The sequence below is a fragment of the Malaclemys terrapin genome, chromosome 4 (assembly GCF_027887155.1).
Source record: "Malaclemys terrapin pileata isolate rMalTer1 chromosome 4, rMalTer1.hap1, whole genome shotgun sequence".
NCBI lineage: Eukaryota > Metazoa > Chordata > Testudines > Emydidae > Malaclemys > Malaclemys terrapin.
This window is the reverse complement of record NC_071508.1, coordinates 116,058,206-116,071,363: the sequence shown is the minus strand read 5'-3', so window position 1 is coordinate 116,071,363 and position 13,158 is coordinate 116,058,206. Positions and strand designations below refer to the sequence as shown.

Genomic DNA, 13,158 nt, shown 5'->3' with positions numbered 1-13,158 from the left:
GTGACTCTGAGCAATGTGCAGGGCATAGTGGATGGTTTTTCAGCAATTGGGGGTCCCAAACTAGGTTGGGTGCTAGACGATACACATATCCCTATTTTAGCACCAGACCACCTTGCCAGAGTACATCGACAGAAAGGGCTACTTTTCCATGATAATACAAGTGCTGGTGGATCACCACAGATGCATTACCGACATCAGTGTGGGCTGGTCAGGGGAGATGCATGACGTGCACATCTTTAAGAACCCAGGACTGTTCAGAAAGCTGCAAGCAGGGACTTTCTTTTCCCCCAGCATATCCTTGGCTGCCATGGCTCACGAAGCTGTACACTGGCCACCTCGACAGCACCAAGGAACAATTCAACTACCAGCTCAGCAGGTGCAGCATGACAGTTGAATGTGCCTTTGGTCATTTGAAAGGTCTCTGGCATAGTTTACTCACAAGATTTGACTTCAGTCAGAAAAATATCCCAATGGTTATATCTGCCTGCTGTGTTCAGCATTATATCTGTGAAGCAAAGGTAGCGCTGGCTCGGGCAGCTTGGCTCTTAAACAGAGCCGAAGTCTGAGTCCAGGGAGGAGCAGAGCAGCTGGAGCCGGGGAGGAGAAGTGCCCGGCTGGGGGCGCAGGGTCCGGAGGCATAGGGGCTGCCCAAAGCCCGAGTGCTACCGGCTTCATGGTTTGCCGGGCAGCCTCCAAGACCCTACACCCCTGGCTGGGCGCTTCACCTCCCGGGCTCCAGCTGTGCTGGGGAAGCGCCGGCCGGGGGCGCAGGGTCTGGAGGCTGCCCAGCAAACCGTAAAGCCGGTAGCGCTCGGGCAGCCCTTTTCGCGTGGCTGGGAGGGAGGAGGGGGAGTTAGGGCAGGGACTTGGGGAAGGGGTGGGGAAAGGGCGGAGTTGGGGCGGGGCTGGGGTGGGAAAGGGGCGGGGCTAGGGCCTGTGGAGTGTCCTCTTTTTTTATTTTTTAAATATGGTAACCCTAGTCCTGCTCAGCACCAGTCAGCATATGTTGTGAACTAATAAAGATGAATTATGTTCCAAAAAATAGAATTGTATTCTGTAACATGCGCCAGGAAAATAAAACACCCATTTAGCACTTTATAAACCATAATAAATTAAGGGAACAGAAATTATGAAGGGGAAAATACAGTCATTTCCATTTCAGGTACACATACACCAACCATGTCTTTCACAGGTCAGCGTATATGCAGTTGTGATTGTCTTTAATGTTCCCCACGGTGGAGTGGTAGGGGTAATGCAGCAGCCCTTGATGCCATGTGGAATGTTGAGGGGAGGTGTAGGGAGGTCCAGACATTGAGTTGTCTATAGGCTGCAGAGGGCGGTCAGCACAAGACTCTTGAGCGCAGGTCTACCAGAGTCCGCAACATCTCTGTTTGCTGCCTGAGAAGAGCCATTATGTCCTGGTGCATCTCCCTCTCCTTTTCCTGCTTGAACTCCCGGGCCTTTTTTCTAACCACTCTTGCATTCTGCATGCTGTCTGCAAGGGTCATCCTCCAGGCCCTGGTGTCGTTCTCTGATGCAACATGGCAGCATCTCCTGGAATGTGTCATCCCGAGTCCTCTTCTTTCTCCTCCTTATCTGGCTCAGATGTTCCATGGGTGTGGAGGGAGTGACCCTCAAGGCCACAATGGCAGCAGCTGCAGCTACAATACAGAAAGGTACCATTGTCAGTGTATTCACGACAAAAATTGAAACTTAGGAAACTGAACTCACTCCCCTTGATCCCAGAAAGTTGTAAGCACTACATTCTCACTTCCCCTTGGAATTGATATAGCACGGTGTTAGGGTTGTCAGGCATCCATTTTTTGACCGGAACACGCAGTCAAAAAGGGACCCTGGCGGCTCTGGTCAGCACCATTGACCGGGCTGCTAAAAGTCTGATCAGCGGCGCAGCAGGGCTAAGGTAGGCTCCCTGCCTACCCTGGCTCAGCACAGCTCCCAGAAGCAGCAGCATGTCCGGCTTCTAGGCTTAGGGGCAGCCAGTGGGCTCTGCACGCTGCCCCCACCCCAAGCACCGGCTCCGCAGCTCCCATTGGCCAGGAATTATGGCCAATGGAAGCTGCGGAGGTAACGCCTATGGATGGGGGCAGCACACAGAGCTGCCTGGCCACACCTCCGCCTAGGAGACACCCAGAGGGACATGCCGCCGCTTCCGGGATCCGCTTGAAGTAAGCACCCCCTGGAGCCTGCACCCTGAACCCCCTCCCACACTCCAACTCCCTGTCCAGCCTTGAGCCCCCTCCCGCACCCAACTCCTTCCAGTAGCTAGAACCCAGGGGTCTGGCAATCAGGACAGGGGATGGGCTGTTTGTGCTGGTGCTGCAAGGGGCTGCTAGCCATGGAGGACTCTCGGATCTAGCTGCACACACGTATCCCCCTTCATGCCACTGCCAGTCCAGCAGAAGATGAGCTGTGTTGCACTGCAGCAGACAGGGGCGGCCAGGAGAGAATGGGGTCTGCTGGCCCCCTGGGCCCCAGTTGTGAGTAGCCAGCAAGGGGGTGTGGAGAAAGCATGGGGAGATGACAGTGCTGAGGAATGCATGGGAGCATGGTAGAGACAAGAGACACAGTCCCCCTAGAGACAGAGCTTAAGGTAAAAGCTTTGGCTGCTTTGCATGGAGTGGAGGAAACCAGGGGGAACTGGGAGGGATTGGGGGAGAGTTTGGGGTGGGGAGGATGGAGCAGAAGTGGGTAGAACTGGGAGGGGGAGGCGGCATCAGAGTTGCTGAGGGTTGGAGCACTCTTGGGGGATTTAGATCAGAAATGGGAGCATGGGGAGAGTGGGAACGAGTTGGAGCAGAGCTGGAGGGAACTGAGAGGAGGTCTGGGGGAGGGCTTGTGGGGGCCTAAAACAGGGCTAAAGGGGTGGATCAGGAAAGGGGGGGCAGGAGGAGTGACTGGATTGGGGCTGGGGGAGTTGACAACTGGACTTAAGGAAGCTGGAGGTGGGTAAGGGAGACCTGAAGGGGGCTGGATCAGAACTGGAGGAGAATGAGGGGGGCTGTGGGGATCTGGGGAAGCCCTGTCCTGGGTGGGGAGCTCAGAACAGGCATACTGAGAGCCACATGTCAAGAACACACTGCTGGATAAAGAGTTGGGAATGGGCATGCTTGATGTATGTCCCAGGATCTCAAGCTTTCAGGAATTGGGATGGGACATCCATTGAGATGAAGGCAGAAGTTCACACATCTCAGAGCTATTGTTTCAAGATGTATTCGTCTCCATGGAATGTTCTGATTCAGCTGAGACTATCACAGTGAGATGAATGGGTCACTTCACATCTCTGAGCTTCCTATGTTTTCAGGATCATCCTGTGCTGGGGATCTGATTAAAGCAGTTGATAATGAATTATTAATTTCATACACAGTTATAGCAGAGCACCAGCTCTGCTACAGTTAAGATTGAGAAAACTTTTTTTATGTTTCTTCTACATACTCTAAAATCTGCATGCATGCTTGGATTGTCTTGAAATGTGCTGTGACTCGGGGCAGAGGGGGGCTAAATTAGGGTTAGTGGTCTACATTTGGGGTCATTTGAGCAAGAGATTACTGAGGCCTTGGCTACAGTCGGGACTTCACAGTGCTGCCGCAGCAGCGCTGTGAAGCGCGAGTGTAGTCGCGCCGCCAGCGCTGCGAGAGAGGTCTCGCAGCGCTGTATATACTCCACCTCTCCGAGGGGAATAGCTTGCAGCGCTGCGAGCTCCGATTACACTGGCGCTTTACGGCACTGCACTCGCTGCGCTCGGGGGAGGGGAGCGTTTTCACACCCCTGAGCGCAGCAAGTTGCAGCGCTGTACAGCACCAGTGTAGCTAAGGCCTGAGATATAGTCCCTATCCCACCCCTCAAAGAAAAACAGATGGTGACAGGTTCTACCAACATTATTTGTGCATACCTGGCTTCTAAAGTTTTAATGGGTCAGAAAGGGGAGGGTGAGATTAAAATAGTGGCAGGAAGAGAGGGGCTATATGTGGCGATGGATGGTGGGAAGAGAGACACCAGTCTTCTCTCACATGCTTAAAGTTACTGTAATCAATATGTAATAAAACTGTCAAGTTCTTGGGGTATAGACCACATCTAAGATTTCTTTCACTACTCCTGTTAGCAACTACATGCTCCAAACATTTCAAAACATGATCATTATTCCCATTCTAGGATAATATTTTTTATTATGTGTATAACTGTAGCACTGAAGAGAACTAGTCATGGCCCACGACCCCACTGTACAAACAAAGAGCAAAAAGATAGTCCCTGGCCCAAGGAGCTTACAACCTAAATATAACACGAGACAAGACATAAGTATATATCCCTTTATTAAGTGTTATCCTCTATAAAGTAACAATGAATAGCCTTATTAACCTATTTTAAAATCTTATTTTGCTCATAGTTTCAATAACGTGTTCCGGAAGTTACTTCTGTGGGTTAATTATGCCTTGTGTAAAAACGTATTTCCTCTTGACAGTTTTTTTTTTTAAATTTACCCCCACTCGTTCTCATGTTGTTCCTATGCACTATGGAGACAGATGTCTCAGACAAGCAGGGCTAGATCCAGAGATCAGCTGCTAGCTGCTAGCAGATTATGATATATACTGTGATGTGAGAGAGGATACTAACAATATTCAGTGTCACAGTCACGGCCCCTATTCTCCAGTGTGTTGGACTATGTACACCTCCCGAGTTCTGACACCTCGGTCAGGGAGCTCCCGGCCAATGGCAGGCCGAATCGCTGCGCGTGTCCGGAGGTCGTGGCGGTGGCCCCTAGGCTACAGCGCTGGGCAGAGGCACTAAGAAGGCAAAAGAACCTTCTCTTCCGCCTTGGTAGGTCTGAGCGCGGGAGCATGTAACGTGACCTCTCCGCCACTTCCGCCTCAGTAGATGTCATGGCGGCGGAGCCAGCCTCACACGTGACCTCGGGCGGGCGGAGCTCTGTCCCACACGCTCTCGCGCGCAGCCTCGCTTCCCCCCCGCCCGCGTCCCCCTCTCGCCCTGGCCGCTCGCGCAGCTGCTCGGCTCTTGCTATATAAAGGGGCGAAGCGGGCAGAGCGGGCGGCTGGTGGCGGCGGCTGCAGCCCGAGGGCCGGCGAACGAGGCCGGGCGAGGCCGCGGGGCTCCCCGTGTGCCGGGGCGGGACGCGCGGGGCTCGGGGGCGGGACGCGCGGGGCAGGTTTATTGTTTTAGGGGCGACTCCGCCGCGGTGGGGGTGTCCCGGGGGGCTCGGGACATGGCGAGCTCGGCTAACACAAACCCCGTGGTAAGGACCGGGCCGGGGGGAAAGGGGGGCCCTGGGCGGCGACACAGGCGGGGCTCAGAGCCCCCCGCCATCCCTGGCTGGCTCCGCCGCGGGAACGGCCTGGCCGGGGCAGCGGGGCATCGCCCCTAGCCAGGAGCCAACTTCTGCTGAGGCTCTCGTGGAGGCGAGCGCAGCCCCGAGGCGCCGGGACCCGCCAGAGCCGGCGAGGTGGGACGGGGGCTGGGGGAGGCGGCGGCGTAGAGCCGATCGGCGGGCAGGCAGCGTCTCTCCCAGTGAGGAGCCCCGAGGCGGGCCGAGCCTGGGGCGGGGGGAGCCGGGTAGCTCCGCCATCAGGCTGGGGAGGGGGCGAGAGGCTCCTCGGGGGATGCGAGGGGAGATGCTCCTGTAGAAGCTAGGCGCTGCCTCCCGCGCCGGGGAGCGGGGCGAGGCGGCGGGTGGTGGCATGTGTGGAACCCAGTCTGGCACTGCTGGAGCCATTTTATGTAGCTTTATAAGAAGGAGGCGATGGTTGAAAAGCACTTGTCCCAGCCCTGCAGACTCAGCTGACGGAGGAGAAACCCCCCTCCAGCCTCGCCCAGAGGCAGAAGTAATTAAAAAAAAAAACTTACCCCTTCCTTTCCCCCCCCCCCGTGTCTTCTGCACTCTCAGGTGGCTTGTTTTACTTGTATTCACATAGGTGTGCAATAAGCAGTCACATAAATCTGTGTAGCCACCAAGCCCCACCGATCACTTCTTTCCCTTCCCCTCTGACAAGAATAAACCATCCACAAGCCTACCCCCAAAAAGCTGCCGACAAACCCCGAGTCCGGGCGGTTACGGTGCAGGCTTGGCCCCCTTGTTTGTGTCTCTGTGAGATCCATCATGGCTTCCCCTGCCTTTCTGTCTCCCTGCTCCTTGTGTTCCTCCTCCCTGTGGCTGCCCTGTTTATATAGAGCCATTGCCGCTCTCTAATATAGACTCTGCCAGGATGGGAAGGTGCTTTCCAGCCCCACGTCACCGCCTCTCCATTTAAACACCACATCAGCCTTTAAATAGGGAGAGAGCTGCTGGGAGGTGCATGCACCAGAGGCAGAGACTGAAAGAGAGACAGACACGATCTCTTTGTCACTCAGTCCCTGCTTTTTCTGCTTAGCTGTTAGCTAGAATACCCTCTGCAGTTGTCTGCTGCTCTTAAACCCAATTGCTGGAGCTGTGGGATTGTAAAGTAGCAGTTGCTTGTCTCTGTTAGTTTATTTAGGGGGATGTTCCCCTTATTGATTTAATAATCTGTTGAATTAAATAGCTTTCTTTCCTTTTTGTGTGTGTTGTTTAGGGAAAGACAACCAATCCCCCACCCTGTTTTGAAAGTATTCTGGAGTCCTTAGCTATTGAAAGCAGTGCAACAAATAACTAGTATATAAATATGTCTGCCCTATTAAGTGCCTTTTCTGCAGGGGTAAAGTGGTAGCTGAACTAAAATAGTTCTTAGCCAGTATTTTATAGAGAGAAGGTGGGATACCTATTTTATGATACTTTGCAAAAGTTTATTTATAGCTGTGAAGCTATACATATTTAAAATGTTTAAATTTTTGTAATAGATTGTAGGCTGGACTTCTGTAGTACTAAAATATCTGTTCTAGGTGATAAAGCCGATGGTTATACAGACATGTTATTACCCTCCAGGAAAAGCTAGAATTTGTAAAAAGTTTTTCATAATTCTTGTGGATGTAATATCAAAACCAGTATTATAGGCAAATTTAAAAATATTTATATATTTAATATTTATAAATATTAAGTGCCAGGTAGCCAGCCCTTTATATCCTAACAGAGCCAGGCTTATATAAGTGTAAAGTGATTTCTGTGACCTTTGTATTTTCTTTTTATTTCGGTTTCAATCACTTACGTTAGTCAGTAATTCTGTACATTGCAGTTTATTATATATTCCATAAGCTGCATGCAGTGTTTGCATATGAGGATCTGAATATAAATGTCAGCAGACCCTTCAGAAAGCACTGGCTGTACTCTGATAGTTTCAGGTTTTTCATAATTCTTGTGGATGTAATATCAAAACCAGTATTATAGGCAAATTTAAAAATATTTATATATTTAATATTTATAAATATTAAGTGCCAGGTAGCCAGCCCTTTATATCCTAACAGAGCCAGGCTTATATAAGTGTAAAGTGATTTCTGTGACCTTTGTATTTTCTTTTTATTTCGGTTTCAATCACTTACGTTAGTCAGTAATTCTGTACATTGCAGTTTATTATATATTCCATAAGCTGCATGCAGTGTTTGCATATGAGGATCTGAATATAAATGTCAGCAGACCCTTCAGAAAGCACTGGCTGTACTCTGATAGTTTCAGGTTTTTTTATTTTTTTACAAAAAGGCCTCCTTCGGTTATAGATCAAGTGTAGTATCTGTCTTGTTTCATCTCACTATATAATAAGCTGAAAGCAGTATAGAAAAGAAGGCATTTATTCTGAAAGTGCTTGCAAATATTGGTGTTTCAGAGCCTCACTAAAACTTGAATTCTCTGTTGTACCAAGATAGTTAGCTGCACCTGTCTACTAAAACAGCACAGCGATTGAAAGCTGTTAGAAAACAACTATGTCTGGAAAGTTCAGTTTGTAGCAATAAAAGATTAATCAAAATAAAACCTTAAAATGTAGCTGATTGAGGTACAGGCTAAAAAGGGGTAAAGGGCAAGTTCTCTGTAGGATTTTATTTTTCATTTAAGACTTGACCACTAAAGATAGTTTAGACACTGGTGCAGTTAACTTTGTGGAGTTCAGGTCTGAGACTGGTAATAAGCCAGATATTTTAACCTTAGCTAGCACAGTACCGTGAACAGAAATATTCTCAAAGAACATGACCAGTTTATAGCTTTAATATGTCAGTTTTGGGCCCTAAAATACTACTGTACAACATTTTTTTAATGACAGGTTTCAGAGTAGCAGCCGTGTTAGTCTGTATCCGCAAAAAGAACAGGAGTACTTGTGGCACCTTAGAGACTAACAGATTTATTAGAGCATAAGCTTTCGTGGACTACAGCCCACTTCTTCGGATGCATAAGGTGCCACAAATACTCCCATTTTTTTAATGTTTCACTGTAATTAAATCACCATTAACAGTTTTCTTTCTGCTAAAGAGAAAATAAAAGCAAGGATTCTATAGTAGATTGTTATAGCTAATTTGTAATAAAAGGACTCCAACAACTTAAAACTTGGTCATTAAAAAAAAAAAAAGACTTAAATGTAGCTTCAAGTACTGCTTCTCTCCATGCACCACCTGCCAGTTCCTGTGGTTTTACAATTACATTTTACTGTTTATTTTAAAAGATGTTATTTCTCTGTCCTGTTCTTAAGTAAAAGAGCTACACAGATTGGGGATATGAATTCATCAACTTCCTTTCGTATAGGGGAAATTGTGAAAGCAGCTATACGCAACATGCAGTCCAATGCATAAAGTATACAAACAAACTTCTAATCTTCTAGTTATAGGAATCTTAGTTGTTGCAAAAATAAGTGTTAAAGAAATTTTAGGTTTCAGAGTAGCAGCCGTCTTAGTCTGTATCCGCAAAAAGAACAGGAGTACTTGTGGCACCTTAGAGACTAACAAATTTATTAGAGCATAAGCTTTCGTGGACTACAGCCCACTTCTTCGGATGCTCCCTTTTAAAGTAAAAAAAGCATCCCTTTTAAAGTAAAAAAGTAATTTAAGAAATTTAAGCTCAAATGGCTTGTAGCATTTAAAACAATTTGGTGGTGTTTGTTCTTTGGATTCTAAAATGTAGTGTGTGCATCTATAGCTTTCTTTTCAAATTAATTTCTGTCACAAAGTGCGAGGAGACAAAGGGGTTAAAATTTCTCTTAAAACCAATTTGTTCCATTCCCAGCAGAGGGAGCACTAGTTCATAAACCTTCATATAAAGTTGTTGGTTATATCATCAGTTCTCATATCCAAACAAGTAAATGAGAAAATCTGAGTGGTGTTAGTTTTTCTTAAGCTGTATGTAGCAATTAGGACAGAGCTTGTTAAACACTTGTTTATCATTCTTGTGTTTTGGGTCTGCATTCACCTATAAATGGCTGAGATTCATTATAGTACAGACATTAGAAGGGAGGTACTTCCATTAATACAAAGTGGGTGAAAGCATTCTAATTTTAATTGCCAACTTATAAGTTTCTGTTGCAAGCCATGTTCCTTTATTGTCTGTATTTCTCAAAATTGGTCAGGCAGTGTGACTTATATATAATATGTCTAAATCAGGGGTGGGCAACCTTTCAGAAGTGGGGTGCTGAGTCTTCATTTATTCACTCTAATTTAAGGTTTTGTGTGCCAGTAATACATTTTAATGTTTTTAGAAGGTCTCTTTCTATAAGTCTATAATATATATAACTAAACTATTGTTGTATGTAAAATAAATAAGGTTGTCTACCCCTGATTTAGACATATTATATACAAGTCCCACTGGTCTAAATCATTAGTTACCCCAATAAAAATAATGAATAATGCTGTGGCAGCTGGCTGTTCCAGCAAATTACTATGGTAAAGTAGTCAGATCATTGATTTTGAGGTAAAGATACATTTTTGTGAGCTTTATAATCATCTCTTCCTTTTTATACATACTAGTCAATTTATGTAACTTAGGTCCTCTCTTGAGAATGCATGCATCTTTATAGTTGGCATTCTGCCTAACATGTATAGTCAAAGAAAAGGATGTGCATGAGAGAAGTTCTTTACAAACTCCTATCTCATTTGGGACCTGAACTGGAAAGAGCAACTAAATGAAACAGGTTTCTGTTCAGATGTTATGTTTCCATTATCTTTTTGACTGAGCATGAAAATTCAAAAAAGATTAGAAAGGGTTCCAGATGAGTAAAATTCTGTCCAGGTCTGTTCAGTAATATGATATCCAGGATTGACTTCTGAGTGAGCAAGCAGTATTTGGAAGGAATTTTCAGATGTAATTCAAATCTGGGAATTTAAATCATGTGTACGTACACAAATCAAAATTAAGAACTCTATAGACGTAATTGCTAAAAGTAACTTGTTAATTTTCATACACAATGCTGATTTGAAATTAAATTCATATTCTATGCTTCTCTGTATAGGTCAGAAGTTGAGGCTGTGCTGGATATCCTGCTCTTTAGGTTTAAAAGTATTGAAGGGAACACATTGGTGTTCCTGAATGCCCCAGTATGGACAGCTCTTAAAACAATCATTGCTGCTGTAGAGGGAATTAGTTCTTCTGAGCTGGACAGTTAACAGGGTACATGCAGTGGCACTGGAACAGTTTTTATAGTGGGGGTGCTGAAGGCAGAAACCATGTATTTAGGTTGTTTTTACTACTTCAGGGTGGGGGTGTGGCAGCACCATCAGCACACCTAGTTCTATTCCTTATGGGTGTATGTAGGGGGAACACTCCTGATGAGTCCAGAATATTTTTCTGAATCAATAATGGAATGTTGAAAAATTAATGTGTCAAGGACATGATAAAATATACAGGGGAAAACCTAAGAGATAACTCTTCAAAAACTATTCTTTATGGTAAAGGAAGAAAATATATATTAAAACATTTCCAAGCAGGGATTGGGCTATGAAGTTGCTGGCTATACCTGAGCATTGATGTTTTAGCACATAACATTACAAAGGTTATATTTATAAATTTCTTCAGACTTGTTGGGGGACTAAGCTCAGGGAGAGGGAGAAAATGCTGGTTAAAATATTAGGGCTTTCTTGTTGTCATCACCAGAGCGCATTTAAAGTATTCTGTTGATAGGACCAGCTATTCATTTTGTCCACTCTGAACAAGATATTTAGGCTCCAGTTCTGCAACCAGTTACATATGTTTTAACTTCAAGTGTGTCAGTAGTCCTGTTGACTTTAGTGGGATTATTCATGTGCTTAAAGTTATACATGTGCATAACTGTTTGCAGGAGTGTGCCAATGTCATTTTCCAAAAAGTAACATCTCTAATACACTTAGTAATGATGTGCAGAATAGATCAAGTAGCACATCTCAGATTGTCATAAGGTGAGTCCAGTTAGTTTACTGCAGAAAATGTATCTCTAATTTTTTATTATTATTAAATGGAATGTCTTGCTTTCCATCTGTTATGAACTGAGTCTCAAAGTAAACACAAGATCCCATTAACACTGGTTGACATTTTTTTCTTGTTTTAAATTGTACACTGCTTAGAACTAAAGTACTAATGCTGTACAGTTATCTACAGTTTTCAAGGCTTGTTTCAAACATTCATGTGCATATGTACATTTAACTAATACTTTGCTGAAGGCTAACATATAAGTACACAAGGCTTTTAAGCCTAAAAAATAAAAAAAAAAAAGTAGAGAAGATGACTTTAGAAGGTGCTTTGGTGCATATTGCCTGTATCAGAGATAGAATATTGAGCTTTAAACTCATTTGCTATAAACTGGGTCTCCCAGGGCAATACAAGACAAGCTTATCCCAGTATTTCAGATCAAACCCTTTATGCAGAGATAGGAGTAACAGAATGGTGGATTGTCATTTTTCAGCTACTTGGTTTATAGCAATATATTTTAATATTGAAAAGTGACAAATTGATGGCAAAAATATCTTTGAAATTTAAGATAGAATTCGGTGTTGATAGAATGACACTAGTGCAACACCTTAAGAGATTAGGTGAAGAATCTTCCTCTGCAACTTTTCCTATATCCACTTAATTTTGAGTTGCACCATTCCTGGACATCCGCAAAGCAAACATTACTAGACATCCGCAAAGCAAAAATCTGTATATGTGGAAGTTTTGTGATATGGACCGAGAGGGATTTGCTAGATCACTTACGTCGCTTGAGACTGAATATAATCTGAAACTAGATCTTCATAGGTGAATGATGCATTTGTTGTAAAGAAACATGCTGTAAAACTTCACTACAGCTTTTGCTAGTTTTTCCCCTGCATATCTTAAGTGACCAAACGTAGTATATATCTTAAAATTTTTCTTTGTATTTGATCTTTGTTATGAACTAAAAGTATTGGAGTCTGTTTTTCAAAACACTTTGCCCCTTTGTTGTTAAAGAACAGTAAATTCAGTAGAAGTTCTTTTATACATACTGTATCATCTGCTAGCCTTCAGCTTGCATATGGAGTTTTTTTTCTTGTGTGTTTGAACATGGATCACTTAAAATAATTCCTAGCTGACCAATATTAATCAAAACTATGTAGTAGTGTTAGATACCTTGACGGGGATCCTCTCTAGTAGCTAATATAACCTGTTTACAGTACTGTGCTGAGCAGATGTTGCAAATAAACAAGTGTGTCTAAATCCTAAATATATCTTTAAAAAATTAGGAGAAGTTAGCACTCATAAAGGTGCTGGTTTGGAGCCTGATGTACTCATTCTGTAAATGAAAAGAGGCCAGGGCACTTAGTGGTAGTGTGGACTTCCTCCCATTGACCTGCCAACGTGCCTCAGCCTTGAATTGGCGGTAACACCTTTGAGGGCAAGAGAGAGTAGTTCATCTCTTTGCTCTGTCCATCTTTGGCCTTTCTAGTGAGACTGGCTTCAAGGGTTGTTATGGTATCTGGCCTTTTGAAAGCATTCCTTCGGAGTTTTTAAAAAATCTGTTTAGTTAACGTTAATACTAGAATATTAAGTCTCTTATGAAACAAGCAACCCTTACTAATAACTTTGTAAAGCCTAAACTGTACAGGTCCGTAATTGAAGATGTCATCAATGATGTCCGAGAAGTTTTTCTGGATGAAGGAGTAGATGAACAAGTCCTTTTGGAACTCAAAACAGTAAGTTTTAGTTGGACTCGGAGTATTTACAGCTCCATAACGTACTAACCAACCTATGACACAGTGCTTACTGCTCCATGTAGTAAAAAATAGTGAATTTTCATTATCTAAGCAATGCACTCA

At 44.6% G+C, this 13,158-nt stretch overlaps 1 protein-coding gene and 1 long non-coding RNA gene across 2 annotated transcripts in view; one reads left to right on the top strand and one right to left on the bottom strand.

Moving 5' to 3' along the window:
• Positions 1 to 1,075: 1,075 nt before the first annotated feature.
• Positions 1,076 to 7,227, bottom strand: LOC128835402 (uncharacterized). Its single transcript, XR_008444646.1, has 2 exons — positions 6,043 to 7,227; positions 1,076 to 1,661 (listed from the first exon to the last, which is right to left on the bottom strand). It is a non-coding gene; the product is annotated as an uncharacterized LOC128835402 (long non-coding RNA).
• GTF2A1 (general transcription factor IIA subunit 1) overlaps positions 2,754 to 13,158 on the top strand; it is a 42,379-nt gene continuing 31,974 nt past the window's right edge. The window contains exons 1-2 of the mRNA XM_054024863.1: positions 2,754 to 5,266; positions 12,934 to 13,035. Of these exons, the coding sequence (XP_053880838.1) occupies positions 5,237 to 5,266; positions 12,934 to 13,035 (132 nt within the window). The 5' untranslated portion in view covers positions 2,754 to 5,236. The remainder of the gene's footprint in view (positions 5,267 to 12,933; positions 13,036 to 13,158) is intronic.